Source organism: Gossypium raimondii, chromosome 7, assembly GCF_025698545.1.
Source record: "Gossypium raimondii isolate GPD5lz chromosome 7, ASM2569854v1, whole genome shotgun sequence".
Lineage (NCBI taxonomy): Eukaryota > Viridiplantae > Streptophyta > Magnoliopsida > Malvales > Malvaceae > Gossypium > Gossypium raimondii.
In genome coordinates this window covers 49,071,407-49,089,547 of record NC_068571.1, presented here as the reverse complement: position 1 = coordinate 49,089,547, position 18,141 = coordinate 49,071,407, and the positions used below count along the sequence as shown (strand labels likewise).

Sequence of the window (18,141 nt, the reverse complement as noted above, 5' to 3'; positions counted from 1 at the left end):
GATTCAGGCTTAAGTGTTTGATGGTATCTTTCCTCTAATCATACAGCCTATGTATTTTGCTATTTTTGTCTTCAGTTTTCCTCTGTATGCTAGTGCATCTTATTTCTTGTGGCAGTGGTTCGAGAATGAATTTGGATGAACTCTTTGAACAAAAGGGTGAGATGCTAAAGCTGTTGTTGAGGAACTTGAGAAGGTAATATATGATGCATTCTTTTTCTACCATTGGTCCACATTTAGGCCAAGCGTGGTACCAAATTTGTTAATCTTATGGTTAAGCTGCAAAGTAGGAAAGTAATTGCGAATTTTAACCATTTGTTTAACAAGGGAGATATGGCTATGTTTCCATAAAGACCAACTCTGCAATGAGATTGTGTTACAGTTCAAAGACTTTGAGCCAGCAAGCGTGCACAAAGGAGAAGCTGAGGAAGTGGTATAAGAGCAAAGTATATGAGTGGAATTGATGCTTAATTGATTTATAACATCAAACTCAATCATAATAGGTTTAAAGTTTAACCAATTTTTAAGAGAGAGAAAAAAACTGAACAATGTAACTGTCATCAACCATTCTCGATGGCGGCTACTGCATCTTTCCACGGGCAATATTTAACTTTGATTAATAAATGAAACGTATTTATTAATAACTTTTTTTTTCCACAAATTAAAAAGTAGTGACTCCACATTAACATAGTTAGTGACACATCATCCAAATCCAAACTCTTACGTGTCACCTCACAAATTTAATAAAATATCATGACTCCAATTATCAGTTTTATCAATTTACTTCAAATTTATAAATAGAGGAATCTAATTAACCGAATACCTCAGTAAAGGATTTCCATTGGAATGAAATCTTAGTTGATATTAAACCTTGGCTTCCATCCCTCTATCCCTCCCTTATAAATATAAAGAGAGAGAGAGAGAGAGAGAGAGAGAGAGAGAGAGAGAGAGAGGAACCTAATGGAGTTTCTAACTGCTTAGACTGGAGTTGAGTACTTGAGTTGATCAAACTTCAGAATATGACCAACATTTCAAGATATTGAACATAAATATTTCTCCAGCCATTCTTCACTTACAAAACATCAGTCCTTTAGATGGTATGGGTTTCAGAGGGCAGCTCAATCACCAATGCCTTTATATAATCCCTACGGGAAACATACATTTTTTATTAACAGAGAAAGTTCAATCTTCACAAGACTGAAAATTGTTTCTAAACTAATATGCTAAAAATAGACGATGAAATTGTTCTTGTTCCTGTTCAATAGTGTGCTTGCCTTGCTGTGTATGCTCTCCTAAACCTATGATAGCCACCACCATTACTATTTCCCTGCATGCACCACGAATATGAATGTTGATTACTCAAAGGAACAGTGCCAACTATGCAACATTTTCGTTCTTTTAAAGAAAATGCATCACTAACATGTTTCATAATTTTAAATAATTTAGAGAGAGTGTGTGAGAGAGAGTGACCTCATATCCAGCATAGCTCAAGTTGTTTGGAACATAAGGGCGTGAATAAGCTGATCCTACAGTGACACAATCAGTAACCAGACAGTGTTCACAATTAGCTACCAATCACAAGAATTCCAAAACCCCAACAATAGAAAAGTAACATATTCAGATATAGCAGTTTCAAATTCCATTAAGAACAGAGATAATTCAGTTACCACAAATATAGGTAAAAAAATGAACAAATTTATGAGTATTATCAATGTTTTTATTCCCAAGAGAAAATAAAATTATCCCAGACCCAAAACAACTGAATCACTATTATTGTAGGGCATTACCAAAAATACTACCAGTTTTTCCCCTTAAAAAAAGGTGTTGAGCATCCTACCTAAGATCAATAGCAACAGATGGACAAGCCCAACTTCAATATAATACCATAGGAAACCCCGATACTTAACATATATGGGATAACACCACTTAACACTACGCCTCATGAGTAGCTCACAAGTGCTACACATGAGAAACCTCACTAGAAGGTCAAGGAGTTAGGCACGCACACCTGGGACCTGTGGGTTATGTGCCCGCCATACTTAACACAATGAACTGAAAATTTCTGAAAAGCAAGTCCAACACATGAGGACATTTTCCACAAGAAGTTTGTAAGGTATAAAGCAGGAACTGGAAGGGGCATTCAAGTTGAAAACCCAATATCTAATGGGTTTTGCCTCCTTATATTTACATGCATGTATCACATATATAACCACATACATATAAATAAATCAGGCATTAAGAGGGGTCATCAATTGTCTTTTTGTAAACAAAAGTAGAATTCCAATCATTTTCACTAAAGTACATTAAACAAAAATATTGAGCGTACAGATACAAGAGGGTTAAAAAGAGGATAGATGCTTCAAATGATAAAGATATCTAGATTGGTGATGCTACCTGATCCATGAACAGGCCCTTGATTGTCTGGGCCACTATACTTGGCAATCCTGTGAACAAATTTATAAGCACGTGAAACAAAGAAATGAAGCATAAACTCCAAAATCAAATAAAGAAGTGTAAGATGCACAACAATACCTTCTGGCTCCATCAAAACTTTGCTTTCTGAAAGAAGACTCAAGAAATCCTGCATGAGGTAGGGCATCATTCCCAATAGCAGGTTTGAAGTACTTAGCAGGAGGTTGTCTTTCATAGTGATCTAGCTTAAGATACCCTGCATAAGCTTGCCTTTGATGATGAAAAGCAGGTGCGATACATTCTGTGAGATATTGGTCATTGTGCTTCACAGGTTGAGCGAATCCGGCATGAGATTCCTAAATAGAACCAAATTAAGAGATCAAACACATGTGACACCATGAAATAATTGTGTACAAATTAGAAAATTACCATATAAGAAGAAGGCCTTTTGGATCCAGAAAAAGCACCATGAGCTGATCCTGGATACCCACTAGTGGATGGAGCATATGCCTCTTTAACTGGTATTCTATATGCAACAGAATCTGCACCCCTGCCATGACCCTTCCGTACATAAGATCTGCTCTTTGAACTTCGAGAAGAACGAATATGTCGACCTTGTGAGGTACCTGTGAATTAAAAGCCATATAAAGCTTTTTAGCAAATTCTCCTCTAAGAGTCTCTGTATTTAGTAGCGCAAACAGCAAATACAGAACCTTCTCGTTTATTTGATGACCTCTTACTGTGCAGATGGTTCCTTTCTCTCTTTACTACAGAACCTTCTGGTTTGTTTGATGACCTCTTACTGTGCATATGGTTCCTTTCTCTCATTAATACAGAACCTTCTGGTTTGTTTGATGACCTCTTACTGTGCATACTGTTCCTTTGTCTCTTTCTATTATTTCTCTTGAAATCAGTTTTCTTGGGCTTGGTAGATAGTCCATCTTCAGCGTCATGAGTTTCAGGGGCAATGCTTTGTTGTTCATTTCTTTTACCTTCTATTGTATGCTTTGAATTCAAAGGATCCTGATTATTTTTATACACAACTGCAGCTGGCTTCTCTTTGGTCCCCCAAATCTTTGACTTGTATATAACGGTTGCTGCTCTCACATCACTCTCTTTTTTAACGCCTTTAGACCTGGCTTGACCTTTTGTCTTCAACCAATCACTGTTTCTATGCCTTTTACTAAATTTCAGTCCTAGACAAGAGCTTTTTTGCAGCCGCACTTGAACAAGAGGCCTTGCAATATAAGCTTTAACCTGACACCAAAATTGACTCTAAGAGGTGCTATTTGAGAGAGAAAGAAAACGAATGAGACATCCAATGAAATTACCTTGACGTTTCCTCCATATCGCAATTTATTCATCCCTTCCACACAAGCCACAGCACCTCCACGGGTAGTGAAAGAAATGAATCCAAAATCCTTGCCTTTATTGCTTAAATTCCTAGATATTTTGACCTTTTTAGTCTCAGCATATTGTTCACAGATCTCTTTAAGTTTGTGTACATCCCAAGACTTTGGTATCCCCTCAACATAAATAGTTTTCACCTACAGCAGGAGACTTCTATCATTTAGAAGAAAGTGCGATTCAGAAAGCTATCAACTAATATTCTCCCTCATCCTCACATAAATTTCTTACAGAAAGTAAATTACGAAAATCCCTAATAATGAACATTTTGAAATTTAATTTTAGAAGTTCAATAAATCTATATGATAACACGATCGCATTGGTTCTATATCAAGTGGTTCACAATCACCATTTCACCATATTGGTCCATAAAAGAGAAGTTAATTTGGTTCCTTAGAGTGAATATTAGTCCCCCCTTCTATTTCTCTTTTATCAGCCCATAGCAGTTGTTTTCTTTGAAGAGCTTCATGTTTTAATCAATGGCATCTTTCAAAAATCAAAAAGCCAAAAAGTCACCTCTTTTAGCAGGTTTTCCTGCTTCTCTTGATAAATGAAATTTTAGCTTGTCCAAAAAATAAGAGAGTCCAAGTATGCAACTACAAAAAGGAAAAACCCACAAACATAACAAGCTCTGAATGTTAAGTAAATGAGAGTATAACATCCATGGATTCCCAACCTGTAACCGAACTCTCTCTCTTGGATGCATTGGGGTGCGAGCAAAAGCAATTTTAGCACCTCTTGCATTGCCAAAAGCTATATCTGGTTTCCTTAAACGGTGCAATGCAGCCTTTGCATCAGAGAAGGTATTGAATCTCAAGAAAGCAAAACCTTTAATCTTCCTATCATCCTTAGGATCATTGGGTACTTGTATCTCATCAATGTTTTCAATTCCATAGCCTTTCAACTTCCCAAGCACCTAAAATGAGACAAAAAGAAAAGGGTAAAAAAAATAAGATCAAGAATTTAAGTTCATCACTTGCAGTATGAAATGAATTTTTGGCAGACACAAAATGTGATTTGCATCTAATAAATGCATTACGTGATCCAAACAAATGCCTAGAAAAGAAAACAGAAAGTGAATACAGAATTCTTTTGCCTACATCCTCTTTGGTCCATGTTCTGCAAATACGTCCCAGATATAGAACATCACGGTCATGACTGATTGATAACTTAGCAAGCTTTCCTTTCACCTACATGTATAAGGGGGAAAAAGAATGTTAGTAAATATAGAAAGCTGATAAATTTTATAACATCGGACACAAATGAATGTCGTACTTAACCTCTATGCCATCCTTCAAGTCAGAAAGAGCTTTCTTGGCTTGCTCAGTTGTGGCATATTGAATAAAAGCAAATCCTTTGCTTTTTTTTGTGGTTCGATGCCTCACAATCCTTGCACTTTGGACTTCCCCAAACTTTCCAAATATTTCAAACAAGTCTCGTTCAACTATCTCTTTATGCAGACCTCCAACATGTATTTCCAGTTGCTTTTCTTTCTTTTGCTTAGTTGGAGAGTCGTGGTCAACTACCTGAGACGCTTCATTGACATCACTAACTGCAATGTCTTCATTTTGCTCCCGGCCACCTCTGCTCTCCTCCTCTTTTTCCCTATCATTACCATCCTTGTTGTTGTAACCATCATTGATTTGCCCATCTAATGTCATGACTGCAATTCTAGCAGAAGAGGGTTCCTCTTCAAGTGATTTCTGTTCTGTACCAAGAAAAGCTCAACATGTGTTTGACATTAAAAATATGCAATGTCATTACCATTTTACAGGGGAAAGCAATTGAAGATAAAAACAACTTCCTTCTAGAGGACAGGAAGGGAGAGAGGTGGGGGAGAACAGAGTCCACAGATCACAAATATACAGCATGCTAATGAGTGTGTATAGAAAACATTATTGGAGCAAATTGTGAACTGGAAGCTTGGCAGGAACAGAACACTTCAGAAAGCCAAAATTTTGAACATCCTAAAATATCATAATTAACTAGGATAAAATCAGGGACATGCATGGATTGTCAAGGCATTAAAGACCACAAACAGTGAGTTGTGATAAAAGATTCATGTTCGTTCCAGTGATGTTGAAAAACTCTAACTAATAACTTTAATGGGCATGAGAAAACATAAAGACAGCGGTGCATACTACTTTTGGGTAACTATATGCAAACAATGCAAGAAAAAATTGAAAGAAAGGAAAAATTAAACAAATATAGTACCAAAAAGAATGAAAGTATTAAGCTGATCTTCCCTCACTCGTGAACGTTCAAAAGACACATCCATAATAGAACAACTTGATTGGAGCTTGTCAATTTTTACCAAAATAATTTCTTCCTTCACTTTCTAGCATGACTATTGTGTTCATATTCTGAACTGTAACAATAGCAGTCTTTCGATGGAACAATATCTACATATTTCATATTTCAATTGCTTATTGGCTTTAACGCCCCCTTTTCACCATTTTTAGTCTCACTAATTTGCAGAACTTGCAATATAAACTGCAATTTGGAATTGAACTACGATTACTACTAAAACCTCATTCAATATTTTGTAATATATAAAAGAAGATATTTATTTATATAAAAAAATCAATTAACAAAAACTTCATATGGGAACCAACAACCAAAAGGTCAGCTAAATAGCTAGAAACGAATTCAAATGAACACTTTTCAAGAAAATGATTAATCAATTACCTGAATTTTCATGATCCTTGGCTTCCTCACCATTGACGATTCCATTCCCTGAATCCACATCCATAACTTGGATGTTCGAACTCAAATTCTGTCCCCTAACAGTCCCATCCTCAATAATCTCCTCAAATTTACTACACTCCACACTAACATCCAAATTATCCGATTTCTCGCTCTCACTCACACCATTTACTTCTGAACACAATTCACTTTTACGAATACTTCCATCAGTAAAATTCGATTCAATTTGAACAACGTCACCGCCGTTGTGTTGAATTATTGAGTCCATCTCCATGACAGCAATTACCACATTCTCAACTTCCTCAAACTCCTCTTTAAAACAATCAATCTCTTGATTAACGTCCTTCTCACTCTGGATACCAGCCTCCTCGGCAGCTTCCACAGCATCCTTCGACGCTCCCGGCTCATCGTCGACTCCCGCCGTGTCTTCCTCGTTGGATCGGGCGACTCGCCGTTTAGCTCTGCTCTTCTTCCGACGCATGATTGACAAAATTTAGGAACTCTAAATCATGAATATACAATATTCTAACTGTAACTTACAAAATGGGAAAAAATAAAATACTCCTATAATAATATCTATTGCTTGGTCGAAATGCAAAAAAAAAAAATTTACTCTTTCCACCGCCGGGCTTCGAACCCGGAAACTCAAAGAAGAATTTTAACCATTGTGCTACAGTGGATACGACACTCTGCATAATACTTTATATAAGCTATATACAAATTCACTCGTATATGATTTAAAGGTAAAAAGACCCTTCTAGTCCTTCTCGATTTTGATATTGAGCAAATTAGTCTCTCTCAAAAAAATTCAAAGCAATTTAATCCCTTTCAAATTCAAAAGTGAGCAACTAAAGACAATTAATCGCAACATTAATGTTTTTCATCAATTTTACATAAATTTGACTGGTATAATAATAAATTTAGCTCCCATAATTTACACATTCAATCAATTTGGTCATGCTTTAACAAATTTAGCCTACAATACTTTTCTAAATGTGTAAATGTTGAGTCTAAATTTGTTGAATTTTAAGAATCAATACTAAATTAACAAAATATGTAAACATCAAAGGCTAAAATTGTTATCATACCAATCAAAATTATGCATAATTAATGAAAGATATTAACCCCGTGATTAATTGTTCCTTATTACTCACTTTCAAAATGATAGGGATTAAATTGCTCCATTTTTTTAGAGGGCCTAATTTTCTCAATTTGAAATTAAGAGGGGCTAAAGATATCTTTTTACCTAATTTAAATTACATTTTGGTCACCCAACTTTAAAAAAGTTTATTATTGCTAACATTGTCGAAAGTTAAAATATTGTCGCCAACGTTATCAATTTGTTACATTTTGGTCACTAAGTTGTTAACTACATTAACGACATAATAACAAGCTAACATGGCACATTAACTGTCATTAACGTTATCAATTCAAAGAAAAGAAAAAAATATCATTCTAATGTCTCATTCATTTATATTCACCGACTAACCAAATATGTTTTATATTGTGAACATTAGTATGAATACAAAAGTTCATTATATCATTGACAATAAAAGAGATCACATGAAACTTAGAATGTGACAAAAGCTTTCTTTGGATGGACAGTGAGGTTGCTTTTAATAAAATTAAAAATAACACTGGTGGTGAGATTAATTATTGTATTAATGAGATTAAAATCAACAGTAATATATGTGTTTGGATTCAATTGCAACTAGAACGGTAAGATATAATAGAAAATTGTCATTAAAGACATTAAATTAAAATATACATATATAATACATTATTAAAAACGATTAAAATCATATTTAGATTAAAAAGCATTTTAATTTTATATTTATTAATTAATTTTATATTTATTTAAATTTGAAAAAGTTACAGAAAATAAATTAACTTAATTTAAAAAAATTAACTTATAAAAATTATTTTAAATTTGAAAAAGTTAATATTGTGCCACTTGTCACAAACTAGATTATTATATTAAATATATTATTTAGGTGACAATGTTGGGTAAAAATACTTGAACCAATGAAAAAAGTTGGTTTAATGGAACCAGGGGCGGCCAAATTCACGCCTTTTGATGGCGATGTCACATTAAATTCCAGGTTTACCCTCACATTTCAAATTTTAGTATGTCCCCGTTCACGTTCAAGTAAAACAATCTCTACCGTCACTTCCCTCTATCAACGGTCTGGATTGAATTCTCTGCCCTTGTTATATTTTCCCTCTATTCTGCTTTTAGCTTCAGTTGAGTTCACTGAGCCCAAACCATGGCTACGATCAAGTGTATCAAAGCCCGTCAGATCTTCGACAGTCGTGGAAACCCCACCGTTGAAGTAAGTTATTGATTTATTTTTGTTTTCTTATTGCTCTGTTTGGTTGCAGAGAAACCCAAAAACATAAATAGAGGGATGAATGGTGGTTGAATTGAATCATAAATTAACAGGTTGATGTTTCTCTCTCTGATGGCGCCGTCGCAAGAGCGGCTGTTCCTAGTGGTGCTTCCACTGGTAATTTTATTCTCTTATACTTCACTATTATTTGTTTTAGTTGCGGTGAATTTGTACGATGCAATGTATGTCACTGAACCTCGCCTGATTTATTATGGAAGGTATATATGAAGCTCTGGAATTGAGGGATGGAGGATCTGACTATCTTGGAAAGGGCGTGCTTAAGGTAACTTTTCTTTGTTGGAAGGATTTTAGATTTGAGTCAAATTTTGAACTATTCTTCGTTTCTAGGTATTCTATTCATAAGCTTTTGTTAACTTCATGAATGAAATGCCAATACCTGTTGTGTGTATATATGTATAAAATATTGATGAAGTTGAACTGTTTGTGATGTTTTCATCATCTTGATGATGTTCAGGCTGTGGAGAATGTTAACACAATTATTGGACCCGCTTTGGTTGGCAAGGTATTTTATGGGACTCTAAGTCATGATTTATATATATCTTCTACGATCAAGATCATTGATGTGTACAACCTATATCTTATTAATCCTTATGTGCTGACAGGACCCAACAGAGCAGGCCAAAATTGATAATTTCATGGTACAACAGCTTGATGGAACAGTTAATGAATGGGGTTGGTGCAAACAAAAGGTACAGCTATATTCTTTTATCATTTTTTCTCTTCTGGTTATTTTTAATTGCTATTTTTTAATTTGGTAATGCTCAATAATTTCAGCTTGGAGCAAATGCTATATTGGCTGTTTCACTTGCTGTCTGTAAAGCAGGAGCTATGTTGAAGAAGATTCCCCTTTACCAGGCATGTATCATGCTGTCATCTTGAGCTGTTTGATTTCTCTCCTAATCCAAGTTTTTCAAGTTGATTCACTGGTTCTGCATATTCTAACTTGCAGCACATTGCCAACCTTGCTGGAAATAAGACCTTGGTCTTGCCTGTACCTGCATTCAATGTTATCAATGGAGGTTCCCATGCAGGCAATAAACTAGCAATGCAGGTAAAATTACTAAAATTTTGTGAAGGATGATTTGATGCCCTTTCTATTTATTGCAGTCTTTGACTGTTTGGACTTCTTCAGGAATTCATGATTCTACCTGTTGGGGCATCTTCTTTCAAGGAAGCCATGAAGATGGGAGTGGAAGTATATCATCACCTGAAGGTAGATTTTCCTCTGGCTCCCTTTTCTGCTTGTGTTTTCTACCCTTGTAGTGTGTCTTCACTTGTGTGCTTTTTTAGGCTGTTATAAAGAAGAAGTATGGACAAGATGCTACCAACGTCGGTGATGAAGGTGGCTTTGCTCCTAACATTCAGGTCTGTAAGTACATCTTTTAATTATGAACCAATTCAATGTTGGGGGTTTAGCATGAAGAGGCTTTCAATTCTCTTAGAGATGAAGAAATGTTTAAAATGAAATGACTTACTACGCCTGATCTCAGATTTTATTGAGCAATAGATCTCATGATACCAATCATTTGAAGAAGGAATTTAAACTGCATTCCATTGATGCTGTAATATGCAGGAAAATAAAGAGGGACTTGAGCTCTTGAAGACAGCTATAGCAAAAGCAGGGTATACTGGAAAGGTTAGTTTCGGAAATAATTGGTATATTAACCTAAAATGGCATTGTTAATTCATTATCTACTGTGTTTTCGCTGAAAGCTTATCATAAAAACTGACTATTTTCTGTTGACAGGTTGTTATTGGAATGGATGTTGCTGCTTCAGAGTTCTATGATAACAAGGATAAAACCTATGACTTGAATTTCAAGGAAGAGGTAAAATATGTCCATTTCATTTAAAATCTGCCTGTTTCTTGTAATCTTAATTTAAAGTTGAAATGGTTGCTTATCAAAGAAATGTTGCTGCAGAACAATGATGGATCGCAAAAAATTTCAGGAGACAGTTTGAAGAATGTTTACAAGTCATTCGTGACTGATTATCCAATTGTCTCCATTGAAGATCCATTTGATCAGGATGATTGGGAGCACTATGCAAAAATGACAAGTGAAATTGGTGAACAAGTGCAGATTGTTGGTGATGATCTCCTTGTCACAAATCCTAAGGTAAAAGATTTAATTATGGGGATTAAAATATAGAGGTTGGCTTTATGGAGTTTCTAAGTGCTCTATGTTTTCTACTTGCTTCAGCGTGTGGAGAAAGCAATTACGGAGAAGACGTGCAATGCTCTTTTATTGAAGGTAGCCTGACTATTTTGTCCCCTTGTTCCAGTAACCATGTGGATAATGTAGATTTAGTGGCATTTTTGTTTGTAGCTATTGGCTCATTATTTGGATGAGTTAAATTTTTTGATGCTGTCAGTGCTCTGTAACCGTCAGGTGAATCAAATTGGTTCTGTGACTGAAAGTATTGAAGCTGTAAAAATGTCTAAATCTGCCGGTTGGGGAGTCATGGCAAGCCACCGCAGGTATGACTTCCTCACACTGCAACACCCCACAATTAGTTTTTGCTATATTGATCTCTTCTCTTTGATAACTAAAATGTCATTTATTTTAAGGGAATATTGTTTGTATTTCCCAAATGATTTGAGATCAATGAAGTGTTTGTTTCTAATGCAGTGGTGAAACCGAGGATACTTTCATAGCAGACCTTTCAGTTGGGTTGGCAACAGTAAGCATTATACTAGTCATACTTTTACCTTTTTTTTCATTTTTCACCAAAAAAAAGTCCATGTTCCATGCGTTTTAGTTTTTCCATTCTTGTAATTTATTGAGCTGCATTGTTTTTGCAATAACAGGGCCAAATCAAGACCGGCGCACCGTGCAGATCAGAACGTCTTGCCAAGTACAACCAGGTAAAGGCTTACTCATATAAACTATTATTGCTGTTAGGTTGTAGTTGTGTAGGCACATTCAGACACTCCATTTTGTGTTTCTAGTCTAGGAATCAAATACAGAGTCTGTAATTGCACTAACATGTTTGTGATATGAACTGCAATTGTTGCAGCTTCTGAGGATTGAAGAAGAGCTTGGAGCTGCTGCAGTTTACGCAGGAGCAAAGTTCAGAGCACCAGTGGAACCATATTGATGGTTTCTTTCTTATGTTGCAATCGGCTTTTCATTGTCTTTTGCTCTTTGCCTTAAAACTAGTAAAGCACAAAGTGAATGATTTTGCAATGTTTTACTTTCCCCCAGTTTTTAGATTAAGACTTGTAAGTTTCATTCTGATGCTTTGACGTTTCTCATCTCTATCTCCATCTGATGAATTGGGGTTCAAAATGTCATTTTCATCCTGATCCTCAATTAAATTTTTTTTTATAAAATGTTCCGACAATTTTTTTTTGGTAAACTACACCACAGGTCACCTAACTATGGATTTGTTTCTTTTTTGATCCCTAAATTATGATTTTTTTTTAAATTGATCAGCCAACTAATCGAGATTGGTTTTCCACCTACTAGGTCTTCTATAACCATGCCATTGAACTAGGAATTAGTTGTGGAGCTCTTGATATGGCCTTCCATCTATTAGGTCTTCTAGACCTTATCCTCATCTATATATCTCCAATTATGTCCGTCTTCAAGCACAGCTTCAAATGCAACAAACCTAACCATTTTCAATGCAGGTTGTAGTCTTCAACCCATCTTGAACATGACGATCGTTGTTGTTTAAAAAAGGGAAATTCATATGTATTTTTATTGGAAAATGAAAAATATATATTTACAATTTTTAAAATTTTTAACTTTTAAGAACCAAGATTAAATTGGTAGAATGTGTAAAATTGAGAGCTAAATTTGTTATTATGCTAATAACAAAAGGCCATAGTTAGTGATTTAACGGAAGAATGACCAAAATATTAAATTTCGATAATGTTAGTGACTAAAATAGAAGTTTTTATACTTTAGTGACCAAAATAGAAACATGCTAATAATTGGTGACTATTTTTAAAGTTTACTCTTTTTTTTAAAGATACCAATTTGAGATATAAAATGTATTTATACCAAGACTAATTTAGAAAGTCTAACAATTGAATATATATTAAAGAGATAAAGCAACATTTAATCTTTTAACTTGGTAATTTTTCTTATCTTAGTCTCTAATTTTTTTGTTCCACATTAATTTTAAAATTTTATAATTTTTCTAATTTTAGTCCATGTGATGATGTGATATTTTCATATTATATCACGCCACCATCTAAAAATATCGTATCACAAGAACCAAAATTAAGAAAACTTACAAAATTCCAACATTAACATGGACGGAAAAAAAGTTAAAGAACCAAATTTAAAAGAGTCATAAAATTCAAGGACTAAATGTTATATTATCCCTTACTAAAAGAAAAGAAGGGTCAATATTTGTCCTTTATACCGCTTCATGGCAATCACACTTTAGGAAATAAAAGTCTATGTAGGAGCGTTGGATACAGAGTGAGAAAATAATCAAACGGTCGAAAACAAATAAATGAGATTTGAAATTCAAATTGTCTTGGTTCCTAATCTATCATTAAAAACAAATCCATAATCACCGCTCTTCAACGGACACCTATTTTTGTTCTTTTTTCTGGAAATCCAAAATTCAAACCTAACCTGGAAAGCTTCGTCTCAATCTCTTTTCCTTAAGGTTTGCTTCTACTTCTTTCTTCTTATTCAATTTCTTGCTATATTTGGCTGACGAGAAAATGCAGGGAAAAGAAACTCTTTTTGTGTGTGTGAAATTTTTGGAATAAATCTTGACTTCTGTTGTTGAGAGATTCATTAATATTTACCTAAAATTCAAATTTGATCTGCAAGAACTTTCCATTTTAAATTTAATTTAGTAAAAAACTGATAGAAATTCAGAGTCCTATAACTTAAGAATTTAGAGCATGAGTGTATGACACTATGACTTAGTCTAGTAAACATGAAAAGATAAGTGTTGATTTTCATGTCCCAGTCCCAGTCCAAGCTTGAAGTTTCAGGTTATTTACTTAGTGACTGCTCTGCAACTTGTTTTTCCTGCTTCTCAATCTTCCAGCTAAAGTTGATCCTGCTATCTCTAACAATTTTATAAATCTTTTTGTTTCTGAAGGTATTGTTTTGGCAGGAATTGTTCAACATGTCTACTACGCCAAGTGATCCACTTCTTCAAGTGGAAACAACTTGCGGAACCCTTTTATATGAACTTCAGGTATTGTTGAACTTTGTTCACAATGGATACCTTTTATATATTTTTTTTCTTGGATGCCTTTGTATGCACATGTTTTTCTTTTAAAAGCTTGAACATAATCTAATAATATATACGCTTTCATGATTCCTTGAATATATTAGATAATCTGGGATGAAGTTGGGGAGACAGATACTGATCGGGATGAAATGCTGCTTGAGCTTGAACGAGAATGCCTGGAAGTATACAGAAGAAAGGTAGATCAGGCAAATCGCTGTAGAGCTCAGCTAAGACAGACAATTGCTGATTCTGAAGCCGAACTTGCTGCCATCTGTTCAGCAATGGGGGAGAGGCCAGTGCATATTAGGCAGGTAAGAAATGAAAGATGAGAACTTTCCCATTACAATAAACTTTTTACTTATCTTCTGGTTCAAAATTTTCAGTCAGATCAAAATGCTGGAAGCTTGAAGGAGGAACTCAGCAAAATTCTTCCACAATTGGAAGAAATGAAGAAACGGAAAATAGAAAGAAGAAATCAATTTGTACAAGTTTTACAACAGATACAAATTATCACAAATGAGATTTATGGATCAGCCAAATTAGTTTCTTCCAAAGCAGTTGTGGATGAAAGTGACTTGTCCTTAAGGAAACTTGAAGAATTGCACAAACAGCTCAATGAACTTGAGAAAGAGAAGGTCATCAACCTTCTATTTTTCAATTCTTTATTGATTCCACCTCATTAGCATTTAGCACAAATGCAATATCTTTTCCTTACTGACTGATCTCTTTCTTGTGCAGAATGACCGTTTAAAGCAGGTTGAGGACCACCTTAGCATGTTGAACTCACTCTGCTTGGTGATGGGCATGGATTTCAAGCTCACAGTTGCCGAGGTCCATCCTAGTTTAGGTGACTCCGAAGGATTTTGGAGTATTAGTAATAACACAATTGAGCAGTTGGCTACTTTGATTAAAAAGTTACAGGAAGTTAAGATACAGAGGATGCAAAGGGTAAAATTGTTAATTTCTGCACTTTGTAAGCTTCAATATCTCTCTTCCCCACAATCCCTTTTCTCTGACCATAATATGATTCTTTTACCCACGGCAGCTACAAGATCTTGGTACTACCATGTTGGAATTATGGAATCTGATGGATACACCTATTGAGGAGCAACAGATGTTTCAGAATGTTACCTGTAATATAGCTGCTTCAGAACATGAAATTACAGAACCCAACACTCTCTCTGTGGATTTCATCAAATATGTTAGTGATGCATGTTTCAACGCCAGTTTACTGATTTTCTCTTGGTTTAAAGTATCTAAAGGTAGTAAGTGCAGGTTGAGGCAGAAGTTTCTAGGTTGGAAGAGTTAAAGTCTAGCAAAATGAAAGAGCTTGTCCTGAAGAAGAGATTAGAGCTGGAGGAGATATGTAGGAAGACGCACTTGGTCCCAGATTCACAAAGTGCAGTAGAAGATGCCATTGAAGCTATTGAGTCTGGTAACTGCTGATGCTATGTTATATTATTGTCAGCATAGTATCAGTTTAATCTCACTTCCCCTCCCATTCTACCGAAGATCACGCTTTCTTTTTTTATCCAGGGGCTGTTGGTGCTGCTACCATACTAGAACAGATTGAACTTCAAATTGCTAAGGTCAAAGAGGAAGCTTTTAGCAGGAGAGAAATACTTGAAAGGGTGGAGAAATGGTTGATGGCTTGTGACGAGGAGTGCTGGCTCGAGGAATATAACAGGGTGGGTGTTTTTGTCATCTGTTGGAGTATAGGCTTTTGTACTTGTAGTGTAATTTCCTTGCTTAATTGTCTGTTATTCAACAGGATGAAAACCGATATAATGCTGGGAAAGGTGCTCATCTTACACTGAAGCGTGCTGAGAAAGCCCGTTCATTGGTTAATAAACTTCCAGGTAAAAAATACATTCTAGATAAAAGGTTGAGAATGTCAACTTCACATTATGAAGCTTGGAGTTCCTCTCTATCAGTTTCTATTTTCTACCTGTTTTGAGTAATCAGCTAAAACAGTGTTGAAGTTGTTTATCATATTAACCCAGGAATGGTGGAGGCATTGGCTTCAAAGACAATGGCATGGGAAAAGGAAACAGAGGTTGAATTTTTGTATGATGGTGTGAGTACTCTAATAACGTAGGACTTGAACCTTTATAACAAGAGGAGAGAAAGTTGCTTATGCTTTTGGTATCTAACTGACACTTTTACACTGTGCAGATTCGTCTGCTATCTATGCTTGAAGAGTATACTATTTTACAACAAGAGAAAGAGCAAGAACGGCGTAGGTTGCGGGTATGATAGTATGCTTAGTTCCCAATTGCAGTGCATGCGTTAATACTGTTTTACCAAGTTATGGACCAAGGCTTTATGCAAATTATGAACGTTTTCCTTGGTGAAATTTAGCTAATAGTCGGGCATGATTCTTTTTGTGCTCCAGGACCAAAAGAAACTCCAGGGACAACTAATAGCAGAACAAGAGGCACTGTATGGGTCAAAACCAAGCCCATCAAAGCCCCTGAGTGTCAAAAAGGGTCCTAGGCATTCAACTGGAGGTGCAAGCAGTAGAAGAGTCTCCTTGGGAGGAGCAATGCTGCCTACTCATAAACCTGATTCCCTTCACTCTGCAAAGGCTACTCCCCAAACACTTCATAAGAGGACTGAGAGAATGTTTCAAAATGACCATTTGAATCACCGCCATGACGATGCCATTCCAGCTTTCTCAGCTTGTAAGTTCTCTCTGTCTCTGCTTGTTACAACCAAGAAATATATCTCAATTCTCAACCGCTTTCTAGCGTAATTAGCCATCGAAATCGGTTTCAGCAAAGCTATCTTGGATATTATTAAATGGGAATCAGTTTGAAATTTGTTTGTTCATCCCTTGGTGCCATGAACACAATACTAGGCAGCCAAAAGTTGCTACAATAAGTTTGTTTATCTCCTTGAAACATTCACCGTTTTGCAGTTAGGAGAGGCGTAGACATTGCTGACATTCCTGTAAGAAAGCACTCGTTCAATCTAGTAAATACTAATGAACTAGAATCACCATTGGTTCGTAAGCCGTTCTCGCCTATCTCATCCATGGTATCTTCAAAAACCAATACAACAAACACATTAGAAGATGATGGTGAAACTTTACAGAAAATGAAACCGGTTAATTTTCCATACACTACTCCCTCGAAGACAACGTTTTTGGTTGACGAAGAGAACAGAACACCAAAGGCAATGTGTATAGCAGCCATGACTCCAGCATCCACGGTGTCAGTTCCGATGCAGACAGCCATGACTCCTGCTCCATTAATAATACCGTTCGGTAAGCCAGTTCAAGAAATTTCTGAAGAGATTGAGCAATCGTTTGAGGAAAAAAGGCTTGCTTTTGTGCTTGCTGAAACACTACAAGTAACAACATCACTGGTACAAGTATGATGTTTAAGAAAAAACCTTGGTTGAATTGAAACTGAATGAGATTGATTTTATTCTTTTATATATATATTGTGTTTCTTCTCCGGTTTGTAAGGGGAAAAAGTCAATTATAAATTGGCTGTTGATATGCTATGTACCTTTCACATTTTACTGAATTTTGTTGTTATTTTTATTTTATTTTATCTTTTAGTTGAGGCCGAGGTTGTCCAGGTCACTTGTCACTGCAGTGACTAGGTGACCTTATGTTAATATTAATCTCTCCGACAAAAAAAAAAAAAAAAACTCTCCAAATGGAAGAATATTCAAAATATGTGATATTATTCCGTAAAAGTAGGTTTTTGTATTAAGAGTTAGATTGTATTTTGTCTCGTTTACTTAAAATATAGGCAAATTAATCCTTATACACGATAAATTAAAGAGCAATTTGATTGTTTTGTTAAAGATTTCGTCCATTTTACAATTAAAAGCTAATCTATATATGATAGCATGAGGTACATGTGACATGTTATGTGTAACTATTTTATTATTCTTTAGTCACATTAGTTTTAACAGTAGAAATGTATGAAATTTTTAATAGGTCGTTTTTGATTTAAGGTACGATAACTAATTTCTTCATTTTT

At 35.3% G+C, this 18,141-nt stretch overlaps 3 protein-coding genes across 4 annotated transcripts; 2 read left to right on the top strand and 1 right to left on the bottom strand.

The window, feature by feature from the left end:
* Positions 1-985: 985 nt before the first annotated feature.
* LOC105782811 (polyadenylate-binding protein, cytoplasmic and nuclear) lies at positions 986-7,189 on the bottom strand. Its single transcript, XM_012607856.2, has 11 exons — positions 6,505-7,189; positions 5,097-5,524; positions 4,917-5,006; positions 4,493-4,732; positions 3,741-3,956; positions 3,123-3,666; positions 2,839-3,035; positions 2,530-2,765; positions 2,392-2,441; positions 1,468-1,523; positions 986-1,324 (listed from the first exon to the last, which is right to left on the bottom strand). The coding sequence occupies exons 1-11, from the start codon at positions 7,001-7,003 to the stop codon at positions 1,256-1,258; spliced, it is 2,625 nt and encodes an 874-aa protein (XP_012463310.1). The 5' UTR covers positions 7,004-7,189; the 3' UTR covers positions 986-1,255.
* A 1,506-nt stretch (positions 7,190-8,695) lies between these two features.
* LOC105783435 (enolase) lies at positions 8,696-12,292 on the top strand. The gene is made up of 17 exons (XM_012608927.2): positions 8,696-8,855; positions 8,966-9,029; positions 9,131-9,195; positions 9,388-9,435; positions 9,536-9,622; positions 9,708-9,788; positions 9,883-9,984; positions 10,066-10,146; positions 10,224-10,298; positions 10,507-10,569; positions 10,681-10,761; positions 10,855-11,049; positions 11,134-11,184; positions 11,323-11,411; positions 11,563-11,614; positions 11,742-11,798; positions 11,951-12,292. Exons 1-17 carry the CDS (start codon positions 8,790-8,792, stop codon positions 12,029-12,031), a joined length of 1,338 nt encoding a protein of 445 aa, XP_012464381.1. The 5' UTR covers positions 8,696-8,789; the 3' UTR covers positions 12,032-12,292.
* A 1,099-nt stretch (positions 12,293-13,391) lies between these two features.
* LOC105783222 (65-kDa microtubule-associated protein 3) lies at positions 13,392-17,715 on the top strand. Of its 2 annotated transcripts, none has more exons than XM_012608739.2 (13): positions 13,392-13,561; positions 14,024-14,107; positions 14,248-14,454; positions 14,527-14,778; positions 14,882-15,091; positions 15,189-15,344; positions 15,419-15,578; positions 15,680-15,831; positions 15,915-16,002; positions 16,147-16,220; positions 16,319-16,393; positions 16,539-16,827; positions 17,064-17,715. In XM_012608739.2, exons 2-13 carry the CDS (start codon positions 14,036-14,038, stop codon positions 17,522-17,524), a joined length of 2,196 nt encoding a protein of 731 aa, XP_012464193.1. In that variant the 5' UTR covers positions 13,392-13,561; positions 14,024-14,035; the 3' UTR covers positions 17,525-17,715. The 2 variants fall into 2 exon arrangements, with proteins under 2 accessions (XP_012464193.1, XP_012464033.1); XM_012608579.2 differs by having other exon boundaries at positions 13,393-13,561; positions 14,009-14,107.
* Positions 17,716-18,141: the final 426 nt, after the last annotated feature.